Source organism: Candoia aspera, chromosome 7, assembly GCF_035149785.1.
Source record: "Candoia aspera isolate rCanAsp1 chromosome 7, rCanAsp1.hap2, whole genome shotgun sequence".
Classification (NCBI taxonomy): Eukaryota; Metazoa; Chordata; class Lepidosauria; order Squamata; family Boidae; genus Candoia; species Candoia aspera.
The window spans coordinates 50,839,048-50,857,753 of NC_086159.1; the positions used below are offsets into that span (position 1 = coordinate 50,839,048).

Genomic DNA, 18,706 nt, shown 5'->3' on the forward strand with positions numbered 1-18,706 from the left:
GGTAGCTGGCCTTGCTCTTATCTGGGGATATTTTTATTCTGCATATTTCTTTAGTTCAGACAATTTTAAGTTGGCTGATGCCCAGGCGGGATGTGAGAGGAGAGTCAGCCAGCCAGCCTGGAAAACTCAGTTGAACATAGTGTCGACAATGATGAAATATGGGTTGAAAAATTTTGATGCAACCCCACCCTTATGTACGTGAGCACAATGTGTTGTGTTTTGTCATTTAGGCACCAATGTGGTTAGGCACGGAGATTTAAGCAGGCAGAATCCTGAAGTGAGACCCATTGGTTTGTGCACAGAGCTCAGCTAGAGGACAGCAAAGCTAGAGAAACAAATGTGGGGAAAAGCCCTAAGAATTGCAATAATTCAATGGTAAACCACATGCACAAGGTCTGGGGTCCAAGTCATGGTAGAACTGGAAAACACCTGCACAATCTGGAGGAGCCACTGCCAGCTACTGTAGATTAGTCATCTCCAACTCATGCCATCTACAGAAGTTGGGCTAGAGCAGTGTTTCTCAACCTTGGCAGCTTTCAGATGTGTGGACTTCAATTCCCAGAATTCCCCAGCCAGCTAGCAGAGGAAACTCTGGGAGTTGAAGTCCACACATCTGAAAGCTGCCAAGGTTGAGAAACACTGGCCTGGAGCTTTCATAATCTTCATGTATAACTGAACATATGGAGGTTATGAAATAAAACTGAGCTTAGATAGACCTTAGTTATCCCGGGAGTGGAAGCAGTTTCTTCTGAAATTTTTTTTCTACTTGACTCATTTCTTCACAGTTTCCCGGTCACATGAGAATTTTGGGAGATGCCTGCATGTGTTCCTTTCGTCGCCGTACATGAATGAATGGAGATGTGCACCGAGGCTTTACAGGGTAAGGGGATGAAGACGGGCCATTCTCCAACGGCAGGTGTCTTTGAAACGGTTCCAACTCCCACGGTAGAAATTTCCAGCCTTTAGACCAAGAGAGGGTTGCGCGCGTGTGGGAAGATCTAGCAGGGACGAAGGCGGATGGCTTCGCACGCTTTTCCAGAAAAGTGAACCCGGGGACGAAGCCCGCAAGGAGGCCCGACAGGAGAAGGAATCCCCCGTACTCGGCGCCTTCCCGGCCAGAGGCAGCTGCGGGGTGCGGAAGGGGACCGAGGCGCGCGCCGAGGGGCGCGGGAGGTGGCGGAGGGCGCCTCCCCCTCGCGGTCCAACCGCCTGTCATCTCCGGCCCCAGCCCGCCTCCTCCTCTTCCAACCTGTCGCCTTCCCGGCCCCGTTTGATGCTGCCTGCGAGGAGGAGCCTGCCTGAAGCCTCGCCGGCGCCGGTGGCCAGAGCGGCGGCGGCGGCTCCTGCTGCTGCTATTGGTAACGGCGACGAGGCTGGGCGAGGGAGCCCGAAGGGAGAAAGCGAGATAGGCACGCCTCTGGGCGCCTCTTCCCCGCGCCCGCCCGCCCCACTTCCCCGCGAGGAGCTGCCGGCATTGCCCCGTGGGCGACGCTCTCTCCGGCGCTCTTTAGGGACAGGGGCGGCTTCGGGGTTCGCGGCGCCGGGCGGCCGCTGCTCTTGGCTTGAGGCGCCCGGAAGGATGCTGCGAGCTTTAGTGCTGGCTCCGATCTCGCTGACCTTCGCCTGCTGGAGCCTCACTTTCTCCTGAGGGAAAAGAGCGAGCGAGCGGGAGAGAAAGCTCGGGAGGCTCCGGGCAGCGCTTTTTTCGCCGGGATCCGCTTCCCCAGGAGGACTATGGACTGATCGCCGCCGCTCCCTCTCCTGCCCTATGGAGTCCCCGCCGGTCTTCGCGAGCACTTTGTGCCTGCTCTTCTCCCTGAGCTCCGGTAAGGGCAAGGGGGGAGAGTGTTTCCCACCAGCTTCCCCATCCCATCCCGCCCATCACCCTCGCGGCGCCCTTGATCCAGCCGGGTCTTTGTTTCTGAGAGGGAGAATCGGGTCTGTCTCCGCCAGGGGAGAGGACGGGAGGGGGGTCGATCAGACATCCGACCCCCAGAACTTTGCCAATGGACCGCGCGCAAGTAGGTCCCGCAGCTAGGACTGGCCGGTGCGACTGAACAAAGGGGATCCCCGGGTCGTGGGCCGTTAGAGAGAAGGTACCGGGGACCGCGGGAAGAAAACGGCGGAGGGAGAAAAGTTGCCCACGTTCCGTGGTAATCCTCTCTTTATTTTTCTGGATCCAGTTTTCGGCATTGGCGTGGACCCTTCAGTGCAGATTGACGTGCTGAGCGAGTTGCAGTTGGAGGACTCGGTGGCTGGAGTGCGGCAAGTTCAGGGGCTGCACAACGGCAGCAAAGCTTTCTTTTTCCAAGGTAGGGGACGCCCACCCTTTCTGGTTTGCAGCGCTGGCCGAGGGCTGATTCTTCGGGGCCGGTCGGCTGAGACCACCTGAACAATTGCAGCCCTTGCGGGCACATGCATTTGATTGAACTTTTTGCATTAGTTTTGAAGGCAGGGACTATTCCGCTAGGGTCATGATGCAAGATTTGCTCAGCAAGGATTCTCCCAGTGCTTTTAAGCATCAATGAATTCTTACCGCCCCCCCATCCCCCTTCACTTTTCTAGCTCTTCTTTGACGGATAGGCCTTTCATTAAGGGTCAGCAGGAGATCTGGTGGCAGATGGCTTATTTTGCTAGCCATAGAAAACCCTGCATAATAAATACAGGCTGGTTTGGACAGGCTGAAATTGGTTTATTTGATAGGACAGGCTAGATTAAGCTCTTGGTTCAGTTGTTGCTTAGAGGAGAACGCTAGCTAATTTTTATCTATAATTATTGTTTACTTGTAACTGTATTTTTAGATAATTGTATTTTTATATATTGTAATTTTATTGTATATTTATTCTTTTATTGATTATTGTTGTAAACCGCTCAGAATCCCTCTGGTGGGAGGAGATGGGCGGTGACAAATTTGATAAATAAATAAATAAATAAGTACCTAACACTCTGTATCCGACATTAGAAATGTTGCATGAATAGTGACAGTCACTCAAAAAAAATTGCTTTTTCCTTTGATTAAAACTCTCAAAAAGAACAAAACAGAGGAAATCCCATTATTTGTGTATACAATAACTTTAGCAATTTTTAATGAAGCTGGTTGTTTTTTTCCCCTTCCAGTGTTAGTCTGCAAACAGCAACAACTTCCATGAGATCGTTACTTAATGAATGATTTTATAAAGATAAAAGTATTTTCTGTTCAAAGCTCATTTGTTTGTTTCCATTCAGATTTTTTTGCCAAATTACATAAATATAAATATGTTGTTAAGCTAAGCTGTAGAGCTGAATGTCTTTTAAAAAAAACCTAGCCAATACATTATCTCTTAAAAAGAGGCCTGGATCTCAAATACACAAGAATTTAGAAGAAGGGTTTATAACATTTTAAGGTTGATAATTATTATTTTAATGTAGTTCAATGGTAAACTTTAGAAAGTGGAATGGTAAGGATATTTTGTTAGACATTCCAGTAATGACAGCATTTTTTAATTTTTTCCCGAGAGTCAAATGCAAGACAAGTGTAACTTTATAAAGCAAGTACTGGAGTGTTTTTACTTGCCAGTAAAAATTACAGCCTTTTCCAGACTGGTGTAAAACCCAAAAACTCAACCAATTTCAGATTTTGATAATGGACAATTCCAAACATATTTGGAGGTCACCAGGCTTGGAAAGGCAAACAAGGTATCTGGAGCTACCCACATAATCACTGGCGGGCTTTGTAGAAGCTGTTCTTCTGTAGCTCAGCCAGAGTGTGTCACTATAACCATTAGCATAGAAAATTCTGGGCATTTAAATAGCGAGAGTGATACATGCTATTTTTATATAGAGGAAGCCTCATTGCCACAAGATCTACATGAACTGGCACACAACAGAATGAAAATCTAAAAGGTCAGTTTTGGGGCTAGTAATATGAACACATTAGAATGGTACTCATTGCTGTAAGGAATAGATTTGTTCTTTCTTGTCTTTTCTTTAAAGAGAATATTTTTTAAAAATGGAAAATTTTTGAAATGTTAAAAGTTTTAACATTTATTTTTCTTCTGCTTCCCATTTCTCTTTTTCTTTCTCCCAAAATCAAGTCGTTCAGTATAAGCATTGATTTTTACTTACCTATCTGTTCCCATATATGTATATTTATCTTCTCTAATCTGTGAAGCATCTTATGAAGTGATAAAAATTTTCACCTTGGATGAGAAATAAATGAATATAGAGAGGGATCTGCTCTGCCTTATTTTGATTCCTATTGCTGCCACTTTCCCATTCTTAGAGTTCTGAAAATCTGTGTAACTTCTTGCCCAAATGATGATATATTGCAATATATTGCAGTGTCCTGTGGCAAAAAATTAGAGGTCTGTAGGTAATCAAGAATATTCCTTATGTACAGCAAAGCATTTTGCTTAACATATATTAGTTCTTTATAGCTAGTTCTAAACTGATTTGGAAATCAGGGTAGGTGTCTGGAGATCTATGTAGAGTAACACTGAGAACTGTAGAAATGTTACTGCATCATACAGAGAAAAGAGTGATTGCTCCATGAATCAGTAAATCAATGCTACATAAAACTACCTGCCGTTGAGAAAATACCCCTTTCTCTGTTGCCCCATCCCATCTCAAAAGAGAGAAATAGAAGACAAAACAGGAATTGGATTGCCTTTAACTAGTCAAGACTGTCATCTCGTTTCTATTGCTGAACAATATTGTATGTTACAGAAATCAAATTCACATGGATAAAAGGGACTGGGGAAATATCAAGCCAATAATACTGGGACAATATACAATTAGTTTGCTGTACAAATCTGCTTTGTCCTGCTATTCCTGGAGTAACGTCCCTAAGGAATCAATCAGATGTTTCCTTGTGATGCAATCTCATGAAACCCATCAGCTATATGATGATTGGGCTGTGTAGCCCTGACCATAAAGATAGACTTTCCTATTTCATTGGCTCTACTGGGATTATTTTTTCCACTCATTATTCCACTCCTGTGTTATGATTTTTATTTGTCTATCTCTGTTTTCAAGAAAGGGCGAGAGAGTGAGAGAGAAAAGGTGACTATCTCTGTTCTCACTGGGAAATCTGTCAGGCTTCCCTTGGCTGGCAAGGCAGCAAAAACAAACAAAAAACAAACCCTTCAAAGAATATATTCCCAAGGCACCAAAGTTTCAGATAAATAGGTTTAGTGTGCAAAAGCAATAAAGCTATTGCAAATGAATTCCAGTGACTTCCATATCAAATATAAGTTCTATTTATAGTAAAATCAAGGTTTAAATTCTTCCATCTTTCTCCTGCTTTTATGATGTGGCATTGGTCTTTACTAACAGATCTGGTATCAGACTGTTTACTTTTGACCATGTGAGCTTTCATATCACGTCCCACTTCAAGAGCAATTCTTCCCCATCCAGTGTAGGTGGAGAAGACTGGTGCTCTCCTCCCTCCTTCCCACATAGCCAACTCAGCAAAGATCTGTGATTTTTCTGCAGATTCTCTGCATCTGTTGAGGTTGAACAGCATTCCTCCCTCTCACTCCCACTCCAGGGGAACCTGGATGAAAAGGAATTCCTTCTATTCCTTCTCCCTACCCAAAGTGTCATTGGGGGAGGGGAGGGGAGAGGGAAATAAATATTTATATCCTCCAGAGAGATAACTACAGGTGGGCAGTTTCTGATACTACAACTGCTTGATCAGATGCAATCCCCAGATTAAAAATCATCTCCCCAAAGGTCTGGTAGAGTTGGGTGGGAAACAGGAAAGTGCCTACTGTTATTTGAGGATCAGAGGCAGGTAAGGAAAGAATATTCATTTCAAATATATATTCACTTATTATCCCCCCCACCCACCTCCATTGAGAAGTTTGTCCTGCAGAAGGTTGGGATGGATCAGGTTTCTGATTGGCAATCAACATACCACCTACAAGATCAAGTACCCTCCTTCTCAGGGTCTGAATTGCTGGTAGTGTTGTAGAAGGATTGTAAGGCCAGTTAGGAGGCTTGGATTTATGTGGGTATTGTGAATGGAATTGACAAAGAAGACAGGATCCATGGACGTTTTCTGCTGCTTCCTAAGATCTATATTCATTTTTGCTGAATCAGATATTCTAATTTGCCCTTTTTTTCATTGGGAATCCAAAATATATTCCACCTTGAATTCCTTCACCCCAGCTGGATCATAAGGGGTATGGAGGACATTCAAGTACCAAAACAGAACCCTGGAAAAGTGGGTGTATTTTCACTGTAGTTGGAAGTTGCAGATAAAAGGCCACTGGATTAATCTAAGCTGATACACTGAAGGGACCAATACATTCAGCATCCTGGATTTGCTAGTTCCTAGGATGTGTGGAGATTAGTGAGCAATGTGCAATCCCCAACAAAAAGGCCTTCCTGGTGATGATAGTCAGCAGTATGTTTGTGGAAGCCTTGGCAAGATCAAGCTGTTCCTTGAGAAGCTGGTATGCTACCCAAAATTGCTGTAGAAAATGTGGGGTCCCAGAGTGGGCCAGAGTTAAGCAGTTGGTATTGGGAAAGATACAAGTTGCTTGAAAATATGGCATGCATGTAGGAATATGAAGCTGTTATATGAGAATTCAGCTGTAGGCAATAGTTCAGGCCAGTTGTCTGCTGATAGCTCATAATGAAAAGTATTGTTCCAGGATTCGACTGGTCCTGTATGTATCACCATCAGCTTGTGGGTAATGTACCCAAGAAAAATAGAGCTTAACATCTAAATGTTGAAAAAAAAGACACCTCCAAAACAAGCCATGAGTTGAATTCCTCTATTTGAGATAAGATGACTGGGGCACCTTAGTACCAGAAAACACAGTAGATGAGCATCCTCTAGTGCAGAGGGGAAGCTGTTACAGAGAACAAAATGAGCCACCTTTGTGGAAAGGTTAACTATAACCAGGATAGCAGCTAAATTCTTGAAAGGTGACAGATCAGTAATAAAATCTAAAATCCCAGGGCTCCTGTTGGGACAAGAGGGGGTGCTACAGGCTGGTTGATTTCATGGTTAAAGGTTTGGCATAATAGTGGGTATGATAAGAAGACATGTAGGTCTTGACATTTGCTTGGAGATGACTTCTGCAAAGTCTGTAGATGTATCAGGTTTTCTGTTCAGACTTTGACAGAGTAAGGCTACTTCCAAGAAATGGTGACATTGTTTAAAAGTAAGGATTTCTTGCTAAAACCATCATAGTTTATTTTAGCAGGTAGCAGCTATCTAAAATAAAAGGCACAAAACAAAATGTGGATACCCAGCTGCTTGGAAAATGCTTAGTCCCAAAGGAAAACAAGAAGTACCTATTTGAACAACAAAGAGGCAAGAGAGTATGGCTGGCAGAGGAGAGGCTGGGAGGCAAAAGCTTGTTTTAATGATAAATAGGCCTGTTGTGCATTGAACTCCTACTTAATTGTCTCCCACCTTAGTAAGCTGAGTGAAAATTCTTGTGCAAGCTGCAAAATGAAGTATGAATTGCTGAATTGTTGATGAAAGTTACAAAATCCGCCAAAGTTCTGTATTTCCTTAACATTTCTTGGACAGGGCAAGGACAGGGCAATGAGGTATCCATTTGGATTTCCTCAGAAGAGATGTAGTAGTACCCTAAATAACTCAAGACAGGCAGATTGAATGATATTTCTTAAGCTTAGCATACAAATTGTGTTGGTGAAACTGTTCAAGTATGGTCCAGGGTTCACTCTGAGTAGTTGGGTCTTCAGAATTAAATAAGTCAACTAAATATAGAATGAAACAAAATTCAAAAATCATGAAAAATTTCATTCATAAAACTCAAGATTTCCATAAGACACATCAAATACAGCTAAGTATTTGTGTCTCTTCTTTATGCAAATCAGGTTCTAAGCCTTCCCCGATCCAGCTTGGTAAAAATACATGCTTTCTGCAGTTGTTCCTCACATTTAGAAATGAAAAGGAGGAGATAATAATGGTTTCAAACTCTGAAATCAAGGGCCAATGCCAAAAAACCATCTTTCTCTTTGACAAAGAATGTTAATGCACTGAATGTAGATAGAGAATTTTGGATAAACCTTTTCTGCAAGTTATCAGTAAATTCCTTTGAGCAAATCAGTTCTGCTAATGACATGGGTGTTTAGTAAGGATCTGAGTTCCTGGAATCAAGTTTATAATGAAGTCACAGAGTTTATGGAGGGCAAGGTTCATGACTCTTCTTTCTCAAAATCATTGCATAATAATCAGGAAGGATATAGCAAGAACAATACTTGGCTAAAAGGAATCAATGACCAAATTATATCAGTTAGACTTCATGGAAAACCCTTTAATATGATGATTATCCAGGTTTATGCTTCAACCACTGATGCAGAAGAAAAGGAGGTTGATTAATCTTATGGTCATGTTCAGTTGACCACGCATTGACAGAACATGCAAGGAAGATGTACTGCTTGTGGTTGGAGACTAGAATGCCAAAGTTATAAATTTTAAAGAGGAAAATGTGGTTGGACAGTATGGCCTAGGAAACTGAAATGAAGCAGGAGAATGATTTATCCATTTCTCCCAATCTAATGATTGCTTCATTCTTCCAACAATCAAAACAATAGATATAGTACATGGACCTCACCAGATGGAGTCCACAAAAATCATATTGATTATATTATCATTGGTACAAGGAAGTGAAGCAGCATAGTTATAGCAATAAAGACATAGCCAAGGACTGAATGTTCCTGGGAATGTTGAAGAGATCATGAACTGCCCACTTTAAGCTAAAGTGGAAGATGAAACCAATCAGTTTCCGCAACATGATCTTGACCACGTACCTGTCATTTTCTTTTTTTTATAAGAATTTTATTAAGTTTGAAACAAAGATAAAAACTACAAAAATAAAAAATAAAAAAAAAATAAAGTGTTAAACACAAGAAAAAAGAATTTTGAAGATTACATAAAGAGGTAACTTCTGACTTTCAACAATATACAGCAATTTCCATAATCAATCCCTTGCTCTATATCAAACCAAGATCACATTATTTCTATAAATCATTCCATTAGCACATTATAAAAATCACTAAATACAATTGCTCCTTCCCCTTATATTAAAAGAATCAACCACGCCCAGAACATTTATTTAATTATTTCCTTCTTACCACTATTCTATATATTTCTGTCCACTATAATAAAAATCAGATTATAAAAACATATACATTGTCTACTTTTATAATTAATAATACTATAACAACCCTATTAAACCTAAAACCACACAATCATTATTATACCTTATAAATATTAAAAATCAAACAAACCTTAAAAGCAATCCAGTAAATCTTAATCCAAATCATTAAAGAAAAATGGAATCATACAAGCCTTAATATCAATCCAAATAAACGTTCTTAAATCTTTATCCCACTTCAAAATATACTAAAGCATTTACATACCTCCATATTGCAGACAAGGCATTTTTTCATACAGAAATCAAACAGTCCAACTGCCCCACTTAGAAGTTCAGACTTCTCAGCAAAAAACCTCCCACAGAACAGAGCGTCTTCTTTCCCACAACATTCCATCAGAAAAGCAACTCCATTTGTAATTTGCAACTCAGACTGTCCCTTTAACCCCTTCAGTACCAGAATGTAATTGTTGCCTGGGATTTCAGCAAAGGCTTCAGTCTCGCTGTCAGTAGAAATATCTCTATCTTTGTTAAAATCTTCAACTTCTTCTACAATGTCCTCAACCAGATGACATTTTAAAATTAATATTTTCTACAATGTCCTGAATATCTTGCAAAATAGCTTGACAGGAATCGGAAAAGATCTGTTTGTAGGTCTGTTTAAGCTCACAATGGAACTCTGAGAGAGTCTCCTTGAAATCCTCCATGTTTCAGGCAGTAGATTATGGCGCCCCCTAGATACTTGATTAGTGTAAGTAGGAGTTAATGAGTTAATGAAAAATTTCCAAAAGTTGTTGACACAAGAGAAAGTATGCTAACAAGCAGCTCCCACAGAAAGTGGCAACATAAAGCTGAAGATTCAAAACAGTAAATTCAACATGTAGGAAAATATTAAATCCTTCAAATTCAATACAAAAATAATAGCAGGGAGGCAATTATTTATTCTCAGTCCACCTTAGTATTTAAATGGGAAAACAAGCCAAAACTTAAAAAGATTTTTAAAAATTAATCCAGAAATAATGATAGGCACCAAAAGAGTTCGTTTTTCCTTGCTGTAGAAAACCTCTCTTGGGGTACATAAACTTGAAAAAAGTATAAATTAGGTGGTTTAGAAATGGGGTGGTTGGTCTTAGTGTCCCTTTAAGGCTACAGCGTGGTTTGGAAATGATGACGTCCCAGCCTCCCGGGGTCTCTTACCAGATTAGCGCTAACGCTGTTCGCGATCCTCTGACTGTGAGGCGTACAAATGGGATGATTCTGAGCATTTTCTGTCCATGAAAATGCTCTAGGGCTTCAGGAAAAGCCTGCCTGAGCCCCCCCAAAAAGCCGCATTGTCATATCTGCCTGTGGAGCTCATGGGCACAGCTGTTCAGACAGCCATATTCCCACCAGAGGTCCTACCTGTCATTTTCAAAGGGAACATCAGGAATGGCTTGAACCTAGGGAACCAGAGGAACTGTGGATTGAAATCAAATAAGTTGTTAAGGATGAATGTGAAAAGAGACTGCCAAAGACCAAGAAACAGAAGATAGAAAACTGGATTTTGGTGGAAATTGCCAAAAAGAGAAGCCAAAGCCAAGAAAGACAAGAGTTCTCAGGGAGGAACTTAACAAAGAATTTCAGAGAGCTGTTAGAAGAGACAAGAAGTAGTATTTTAATGACATCTTTAAAGACACTGAAGATGGAAACAGACATGGAAAAACAAGAAATAACTTCTAAATAATCTCCCAACTCAGAAGAATGTTCCAGCCTCAAATTCTGTACAGTAGAGATGTCAACATCCAAGATACCTGAGATGATATTCCCTACTTGAAAGAACCTCAAATACTAGAAGATAAAGTTAGATCAGACTCTTGCCATTTCAAAGTTGGAAGGTTAACAAACTATGGCAGCAAATCAAATGACACAATGATTAGAAGATATCGGTCTACTTACGAATACTAAAGAGACTTAACTGAGTGTGCAAATTATCATACAATACCCTTAATCCCACATGCTACCCAAATAATTCTTAGTATCATCCAACACAGATTAGAACCTTATATGGAGGGGGTCATGTCAGATGTTCAAACTGGATTTTGAAAAGGCCAAGGAGCAAGAGATATTACTGCTGATTCATGCAGGATAATTGAGAAAGCCAAAGAATACTAAAAATATGTCAGTATGTGCTTCATGAATTATAGAAAGTTCTTATTGTGTCAGCTGTGTCAAGTTGTGGAATGTGCTTAGAAAAATGGGAATTCCAGAAAATCGTATTGTCTGTCATGGGCCACGATTCAGAATCTGATGACATTGCTTCAGCCGACCCTGTGGATAGTCAGCCTCAGAAATCATCAAGCCATCTGAGGCTGATCAACCACAGGCATATCCTGATCAGCTGGAGCAGCTGGATGATGAGGCACAATCCCCAAGCCCCAGGTCTTGACACAAGCAGTGGCGAGTAGAGCAATGCTACCCAATGAGGCTCCTCTCTAGCAAATGGCAAGGCCTGAGGAATTGCAGCCAGCTGCCTGCAGATAGATTTATGTAGCTGCTTTGCCTTCAGCTTTTGTTGGAATCAACTGTTTGGAATTCCAACTTGTGACTCTTGCTCCTGTGTTTCCTCACTCAAATCCTTGACTACTGGACTTTCTGACTAAGCTGTCTGACTCCTGGAATGAATTTGGACCATTCTCTTGCTACTTGAACTTCAGACAGAATTATTCGGGCAAGCACTCTTTGCAAAGACCCTAATTTATGATGTTGTCTACTGTTATCTGTCTGGCTCTAGTAAATAACTTAACTCCTAGCTATTGTGTCTGCAACTTGAGTTGGAACATTGTCTTCATGCAAAACTTATACACAGATCAGGAAGTCATAGTCCAGATGGAAAAACAGACTGGCTCCAAATTGACAAAGGAGTGAGACATGGCTGTATAGTCTTCCCTTATTTTTTTTATTTTTCTACCCCACCTTTGTTGTTTTTATAAATAACTCAAGGCAACAAACATACCTAATACTCCTTCCTCCTCCTATTTTCTCCTCAATAGCAACCCTGTGAGGTGAGTTGGGCTGAGAGAGAGTAACTGGCCCAAGGTCACCCAGCTGGCTTTCATGCCTAAGGCGGGACTAGAACTCACAGACTCTTGGTTTCTAGCCTATTGCCTTAACTTTTAGACCATACCGGCTCTTCCATTTATATGCTGAATATATATATTGAGGGAAGCTGGTCAGAAGGAGCTGAGCGTGTTTTTAAAATTAGAGAAAGAAATATTAATAACCTGTGCTATGCTGATGTCGCTACTCTGATACTTGAAAATGAAAAGGCAAGCTCTAGTAATGAAAGTCAAGGACCACAGTGAAAAAATAAGACTGAAATTAGATATAAAGACCAAACTAATGACAGAGAGCCAGTATGGTGTAGTGGTTAAGGCATCAGGCTAGAAACCAGGAGACAGTGAGTTCTAGTCTTAACCTTAGGCACAAAGCCAGTTGGGTGACCTTGGGCCAGTCATTTTCTCTCAGCCCTAGGAAAGAAGCCATGGCAAACCAGTTCTGAAGAACCTTGCCAAGAAAAAATGGTGTGTTGTGTGTTTGTGTGAAGAGGGCCTGTATGTTCAGAACTGGCCAGGCTTACCATTAATATCTATTGTTTGAGTAGACAAAATGTATTTCTATATGTCCTATGCAGGATCTATAAAATTGGCCAGCGGTTCAGGCCATGGAAGTTTAGCACAGAGCCAATTTCAGTGTAAAGCGTAACATACTGTATAGGATCAAGGTGTATGGCTGAGACCACTTAATTGCTGACTACCTCCTTCTCTGACCTTGTGGGATAGAGAGGGCTTTGTGTCATTGTCTGACAAGGTAGGCTTGTTATATCTAAGGCAGTTGTTTTGCAAGTGCCCCCTTATTCCACATGTATGGCACTTCATGGCTGATTTAGAGTAGGAATGTTTAGCAGAGTAATTTATGGCAAAATATTGCAAAATGATACAATATAAAGACTTTGCATGCATCAGCATTGCTTTTTGCAGTTGTTACCTGCTGGTTCCCAGTTGCATGGGCCTTATATCTGAAGACTCTGTTGAGTAGACTTAGGGGAGAAAAGGGCATAAACAGAGAATAGTAATATGTCTTTCCTATTTTTAGTGTGTTGCAGTTTTTGAGTCTTTTGCCTGTAGTCATACTGTGCTGGATTAACACTTCCAAGGTGCCTGGAGTTCCTGTCAAATTAGCTTATCCCTTAGTTTATCAGATAGTCCCTTTTTAAACTGTTCAATCAATGCCACTTCATTCCAGCCAAAATCCTGAGTGTAAAGTTGGAAGTCAGCTATATATAAGCATATTTTGTGCTTACCTTAACAAAATTGTTGAATCTCATGGGTGGCTGTTGCATGTCTAGTCAGATCACTGAAAACAGCTTTCAGTCTGCCCATTAAATAAGTATATTCCTTAGAAATAAGATGTTATTTTCCAGAAAAGAAATCACCAATTTTGCAGCTTCCCTGATTAAAAGCCCATGTATAAATTCCACCCTGGAACAACCTGTGGGAAAATTCTCCAGTCACAAGGAGATTTAAAATTCACTTGGAAGCCCTTAATATTTTGGGAGACCCATCAAGGAACCACAGAATAAAGAAACATAGCTGCCATGAAGCTTTGCAAAAATATTAATATGGTTGAACTTGTTTATTTATTTATATTTTATTCATTATTAAAGTTATCCACTACCCATCTCACTATAAAAACTTGTTCTCTATGAAAAACATAAAACAAAAAGAAAGTCTTTTAACTTGATGTATTTCTTCATAATGCATACTCATAAGCATTCATCTATACTTGTAAACCATACATGACTGAAATGACCTAAATGAAAAGATGAAGGAGTTTTTTCACTTAGTAATTTTGTAGTGTGAGATTGTTTGGTCATCTTATTAAATGGATCCAAAAAGCTAAAGAATAAGGGATAAATAAATATTCTAAATATTCTTGTATTACATCAGATATATCTAACCATACTGGCTTGAGAAATGTGTCAGTGCAAGTAAAAGAGGCAAGTAAGATCCAAACCTTAGTCCTAGATTTGAAATACCTGTATTTATTTAATTAGAAGCTTAAATTCTGCATTACGCATACATGATTTTATTCAGTAGTTATAATATCACTATAACTACTGAATAAAATCATGTGTACGTAATGCGGAATTTCAGTCAATTAATGAATACAGTTACCTACTATTTCATAGTATTTGACACACTGAGGATAGTATTACATATCTGGTAGTGTAAATAATGTTGACATTCTGAAAGAACTCTTATGTATATACAGTCATTCAGAAAACAAGCTTTTGTTTCATTATTTGCTCCTAACTCTTAAGTTTAGACTTAGGTAAAGAACATGAAAATGCAGAATACCAAAGAGAAGGTTTAATCTGTCAGATTGATACATGAAGGAACTTTAGACTTAGTGGCTTCTTAAATACTTCTTTCTGATACAAGCTGTTGCCATAAAATAAAGCAGAAATAGACTGTCTTGAACAACATGTTAGTACTGTGTTGCTGAATAACTCTCTTCAGTGACTGTTACAGATAGTGATACATTTTGCATGCTAATTTTGTATTTGACCCCATGTTTTCTTTTAGAACAAATTGTGATATTGGAATGAATCAATTGTAAATTTATTTATTCACAGTATTAAACAAATGAAGTATCAAACGGAGGTGGATATGTCAACAAAGAGTATCGTGATAGGAATACAGAAGTACAAAGTGTTGAAAAAAAAACCAGCAGTGCAACTAGGCTAGATTTCATCAAAACCAAATAAGCAACATGCACACATTTAAAAAATTCAACAAGGATGAACAATTCCTGTTGGTCTTCAAGGGTCGTGGAATGTTGACGGTCACAAGGAAAACAAAATATAAATGGGAGAGGGTCAGTAAGAAATGGATTTGGTCTTTTAGAATCCCTTACAATCCATAGCATCTTGACAGAGAACATGCCAGTTGGGACCCAGAACAGAACCAGATAGCAAGTGTGCATAAGCAGAGGCCCTGGAGCTGCATATAGCCCATAAAAGGTTTAGATATAGGCCCTTGAAACCCTTCCAGTTTGCCACCATATTCAATTATTGTACTGTAAACTGAATCATATTAAAATGCCCATACAACTAAATCAGATTTAGTTTTTGTTCTGGCCTTATGAATACCTCTCAAAGGCCATATGCTTGGTCCTGAAAGACATCCATAAAGAGCAGAAAATACATTTTATTGCAAGGCTTACTTCAGGTAATGAAAACTTGAGTCAATGTTGAATCTTTCTTCTCCTTCGGTCCAGTTCTTTTCTCGATTCCTATTCAAGCTGAAATAAAATAGAAAACAAGGTTAGGGATAAAACTGAACTAAAACTCATAAGAGCCCAAGGTAGCATGGCAAATGGCAAAGTATGCTGTAGTTAACAACATCCTGTAATAGCTTAGACTGCAATCATATAAACATTTCCCTAAAGTGTAATCAAAACATAATGAGATTGATTCCAAAGTAAACTTACTGATTCTTGGGCTGTGAATCCTTATAATCTTTTGTTAATTTATAGTTTTGTTATATTGGGACAGATGACACACTAAGAGTTACATATTTTGGGCCACAGTTATAATTTGGAATGATAAAGGCATAGAACATAAATGCAATTTTACATGCTAGAATATATTCAAATATAAAGAATTTAGCCACTCCCTTTATAAATACCTCATATGTTTGTGTATAACACAAATACATACATACACAGACACACACACACATATTCTATTTTCTTCCATAGATTATCACAGGGAATACTCTTTTCTGCACTATTCTAATCTTTGTAGGTTTAAACTCATCATGACATCTGAATATCTTTGCCAAGGCCTTCATGGCTATTCTACCAAGTGCTAGACTGCAGCATTTCTTGATTACCTGTTCCTTTACTGTTGATGGTTGATCCTAAAAGTCAGAAGCTGTCTATCACTTCAATATGTTCATCGCCAATTCTAGGACTGGTTCTTGTTCCTGTTGTCATTAATTTAGTCTTCTTTATATTTAATTTTAGTCTCATTGTGCTCCTTGACTTTTATCACTAGAGCTTGCAGATCCTTTGCATTCTAGGTTACCATTGTAACATGTTTCTTCCTCTAATTTTAAGACCATGCTCATATTTTTCCAATCCAGCTTCCCTCAATATATATTCAGCATATAGGTTGAATAAATAAGCGGAGATTATACAGCCTTGTCTCACTCCTTTGTCGAACTGGAGTCAGTCTCTTTTGCTATGTTCTACCCATACTGTGGCTTCCTGACCTGTATATAGGTTTTGCATGACAACAATGAGATTTTATGAGATTCCCATTTTTCTCTTCACATTCTACAGCTTGACATAACCAACACAATTGGAGACTTTTCTATGATCAGTGAAGTACACTCCTTTTTGGTATTCTTTGGGTTTCTCAATTATCCTGCATGCGTCATCAATAATGTCTCTTGTTTCTCAGCGTTTTCTAAAGCTAGTTTAAAGTTCTGGCATTTGTTTTGCCATGTAGGGCTTTAATCTATGTTGGAAGTATTATTTTGGTAGTATGTCAAATTAAGGATATTGTACAATAGTTTTCATACTCTGTTAAGTCTCCTTTTTTTGTATTGGAATATAAATTGACCTCTTCCAATCTATTGTGCCATTTTCCAGATTTGCTAGCATAGCTTGGTTAGAACCTTTCATTGATTCTTCTTCCGTTGCTTGCCATATACTGTATCTGTGGGCATTCCATCAGTTTCTGCAGCCATCTGACTGGTAATAATTGCAGTACTTATCTAATTTCAGCTTCTAGTACTAGAAATTTTTGTAAGTAGGGAATATCTTCTAAGGTATCTTGCATGTTGCCATCTCTACTGCACAGTATTTCAGCGTACTTCTTCCATCTTTATTTGATCTTCTTTGAATCAGTTACTGTCTGTCTATTGGTGTCTGTTAGCATATCAATTCAAGGTTTGGGTTTCCTTGATTTTCCATGTCTGTTTCCATCTTCAATGTCTTTACAGATTTTGTTGTAATACTGCTTCTTGTCTCTTCTAACAGCTCTTTGAAAGTCTGTCTTAAGTTCCCTCTTGAGATTTTCTCTCTTGGCTTTGACTTCTTTTCTTGCAATTTCCATGGTTTGTTCTGACATCCAGTTTGCTTTCTTCTGTTTCTTCATCTTTGGCAGTCTTTTTTCCTATTTATCCTTAACAACTTCTTTAAGTTCATTTCATAGTTCCTATGGTTTTCTCTCAATGAGTTTCAATATATTCAATATATATATTTCAAAGCTTTAATAAATCAATCATAATTGATGTTGCACATTTTTTCCTTTTTGAAGATGAGACAACTGCCAGCTTGATACAATAACTTTCAGAAAACACTAAGTAGATGTATAAAGCTTTACATTAATGAATAGAGATAAAATAAACTGAAGCTCAGTCTATTTATAAGCATAAATACGAGCTCAGAATGAGTGCAGCATAATACATTTTTTTATGGAGGAAAGTAGAACTCTGCTTAAATTTAGAATAAAGAGGATTGTCAAAGCATGAGCTATTGTATGAGTTATTGTAAAGGGCACAAACATTTCTGCAGATAATTAATCAGCCACAGACAGGTACAGTAGTTCTTGAAGTGCTCCCTGGTCAAAATAAAATAGAGGCATGAATGCAAATCGTATAAAACATTACTTAATGCAACATTACATTTGTTTTATAAACAACTCAGAAGTTTCAGTTCAGCTCAAGTTGATAACAACAATGTCTGAAAAGGTAATCTTATGCTCACTTACTGAAGAATAAAATGCATATGGACCTTTTTATACATGTGGCATGCAATGGGGACAATTGTCCTAGGCATCACCCTTGGCCCTATTGAAGTATAATTCAATATCTGAAATGATCAAACGATCAATACTTTTCATTCAAAGTGGTAAAGGAAATTAAAGTACAGTTGCAGGACTTATATGTACCCACTGAGGAAATCTGAACTGTTTCAATTAAGTATATCCGCAGAAGTTTTGAACCACAACTGCAATAAAGAAAGTGAATCAATCTTCCATGAAATGTATTATGATTTATAAAAATATTCCCCCTGCTCCCAAATTCTCACTCATTTAGTCCTATGTGAGCAGCAAAAATCTAGACTACCAGCAGCAAAGAGAAACAAAACCCTTAACTCCTTGCTACCGTATAGCAGTTCTCCAGATTAAAGTCTCATTGCTGTATGATAGCTCTTTTTTATTACAAAACACATAGGTTGTTATATAATAGTGCTGAAGGGTAACAAGAACTATGCTTCTCCTCCAGTTTTCTACGGCTATTAAGATAAAGATGTCCTGCTTTCTGTTTCACCTAGTTATGTTAGGGAGACTTAGTTTTCTGATGCATTTATGAACTTGTTTTCACTGTTCATAAATAGCAACATGGTGTCCTGACTCTTGATATTCTCTTGGCTAGCTAAACAAAATGTATTGCCCATATTGGTGGTTGAGGAAAGGGGAGACTATTGGCTGATATAGCCAATGGCATGTATTTTCCACCAACCCCCTAAGGACA

General features: G+C 39.3%; 1 protein-coding gene across 2 annotated transcripts in view; it reads left to right on the forward strand.

The window, feature by feature from the left end:
• The first annotated feature begins 1,332 nt into the window (after positions 1 to 1,332).
• Positions 1,333 to 18,706, forward strand: part of NELL2 (neural EGFL like 2) — a 133,013-nt gene continuing 115,639 nt past the window's right edge. For both annotated transcript variants that reach the window (XM_063309386.1, XM_063309387.1), the window contains exons 1-2: positions 1,333 to 1,826; positions 2,184 to 2,312. In XM_063309386.1, coding sequence (XP_063165456.1) covers positions 1,769 to 1,826; positions 2,184 to 2,312 — 187 coding nt within the window. In that variant the 5' untranslated portion in view covers positions 1,333 to 1,768. The remainder of the gene's footprint in view (positions 1,827 to 2,183; positions 2,313 to 18,706) is intronic.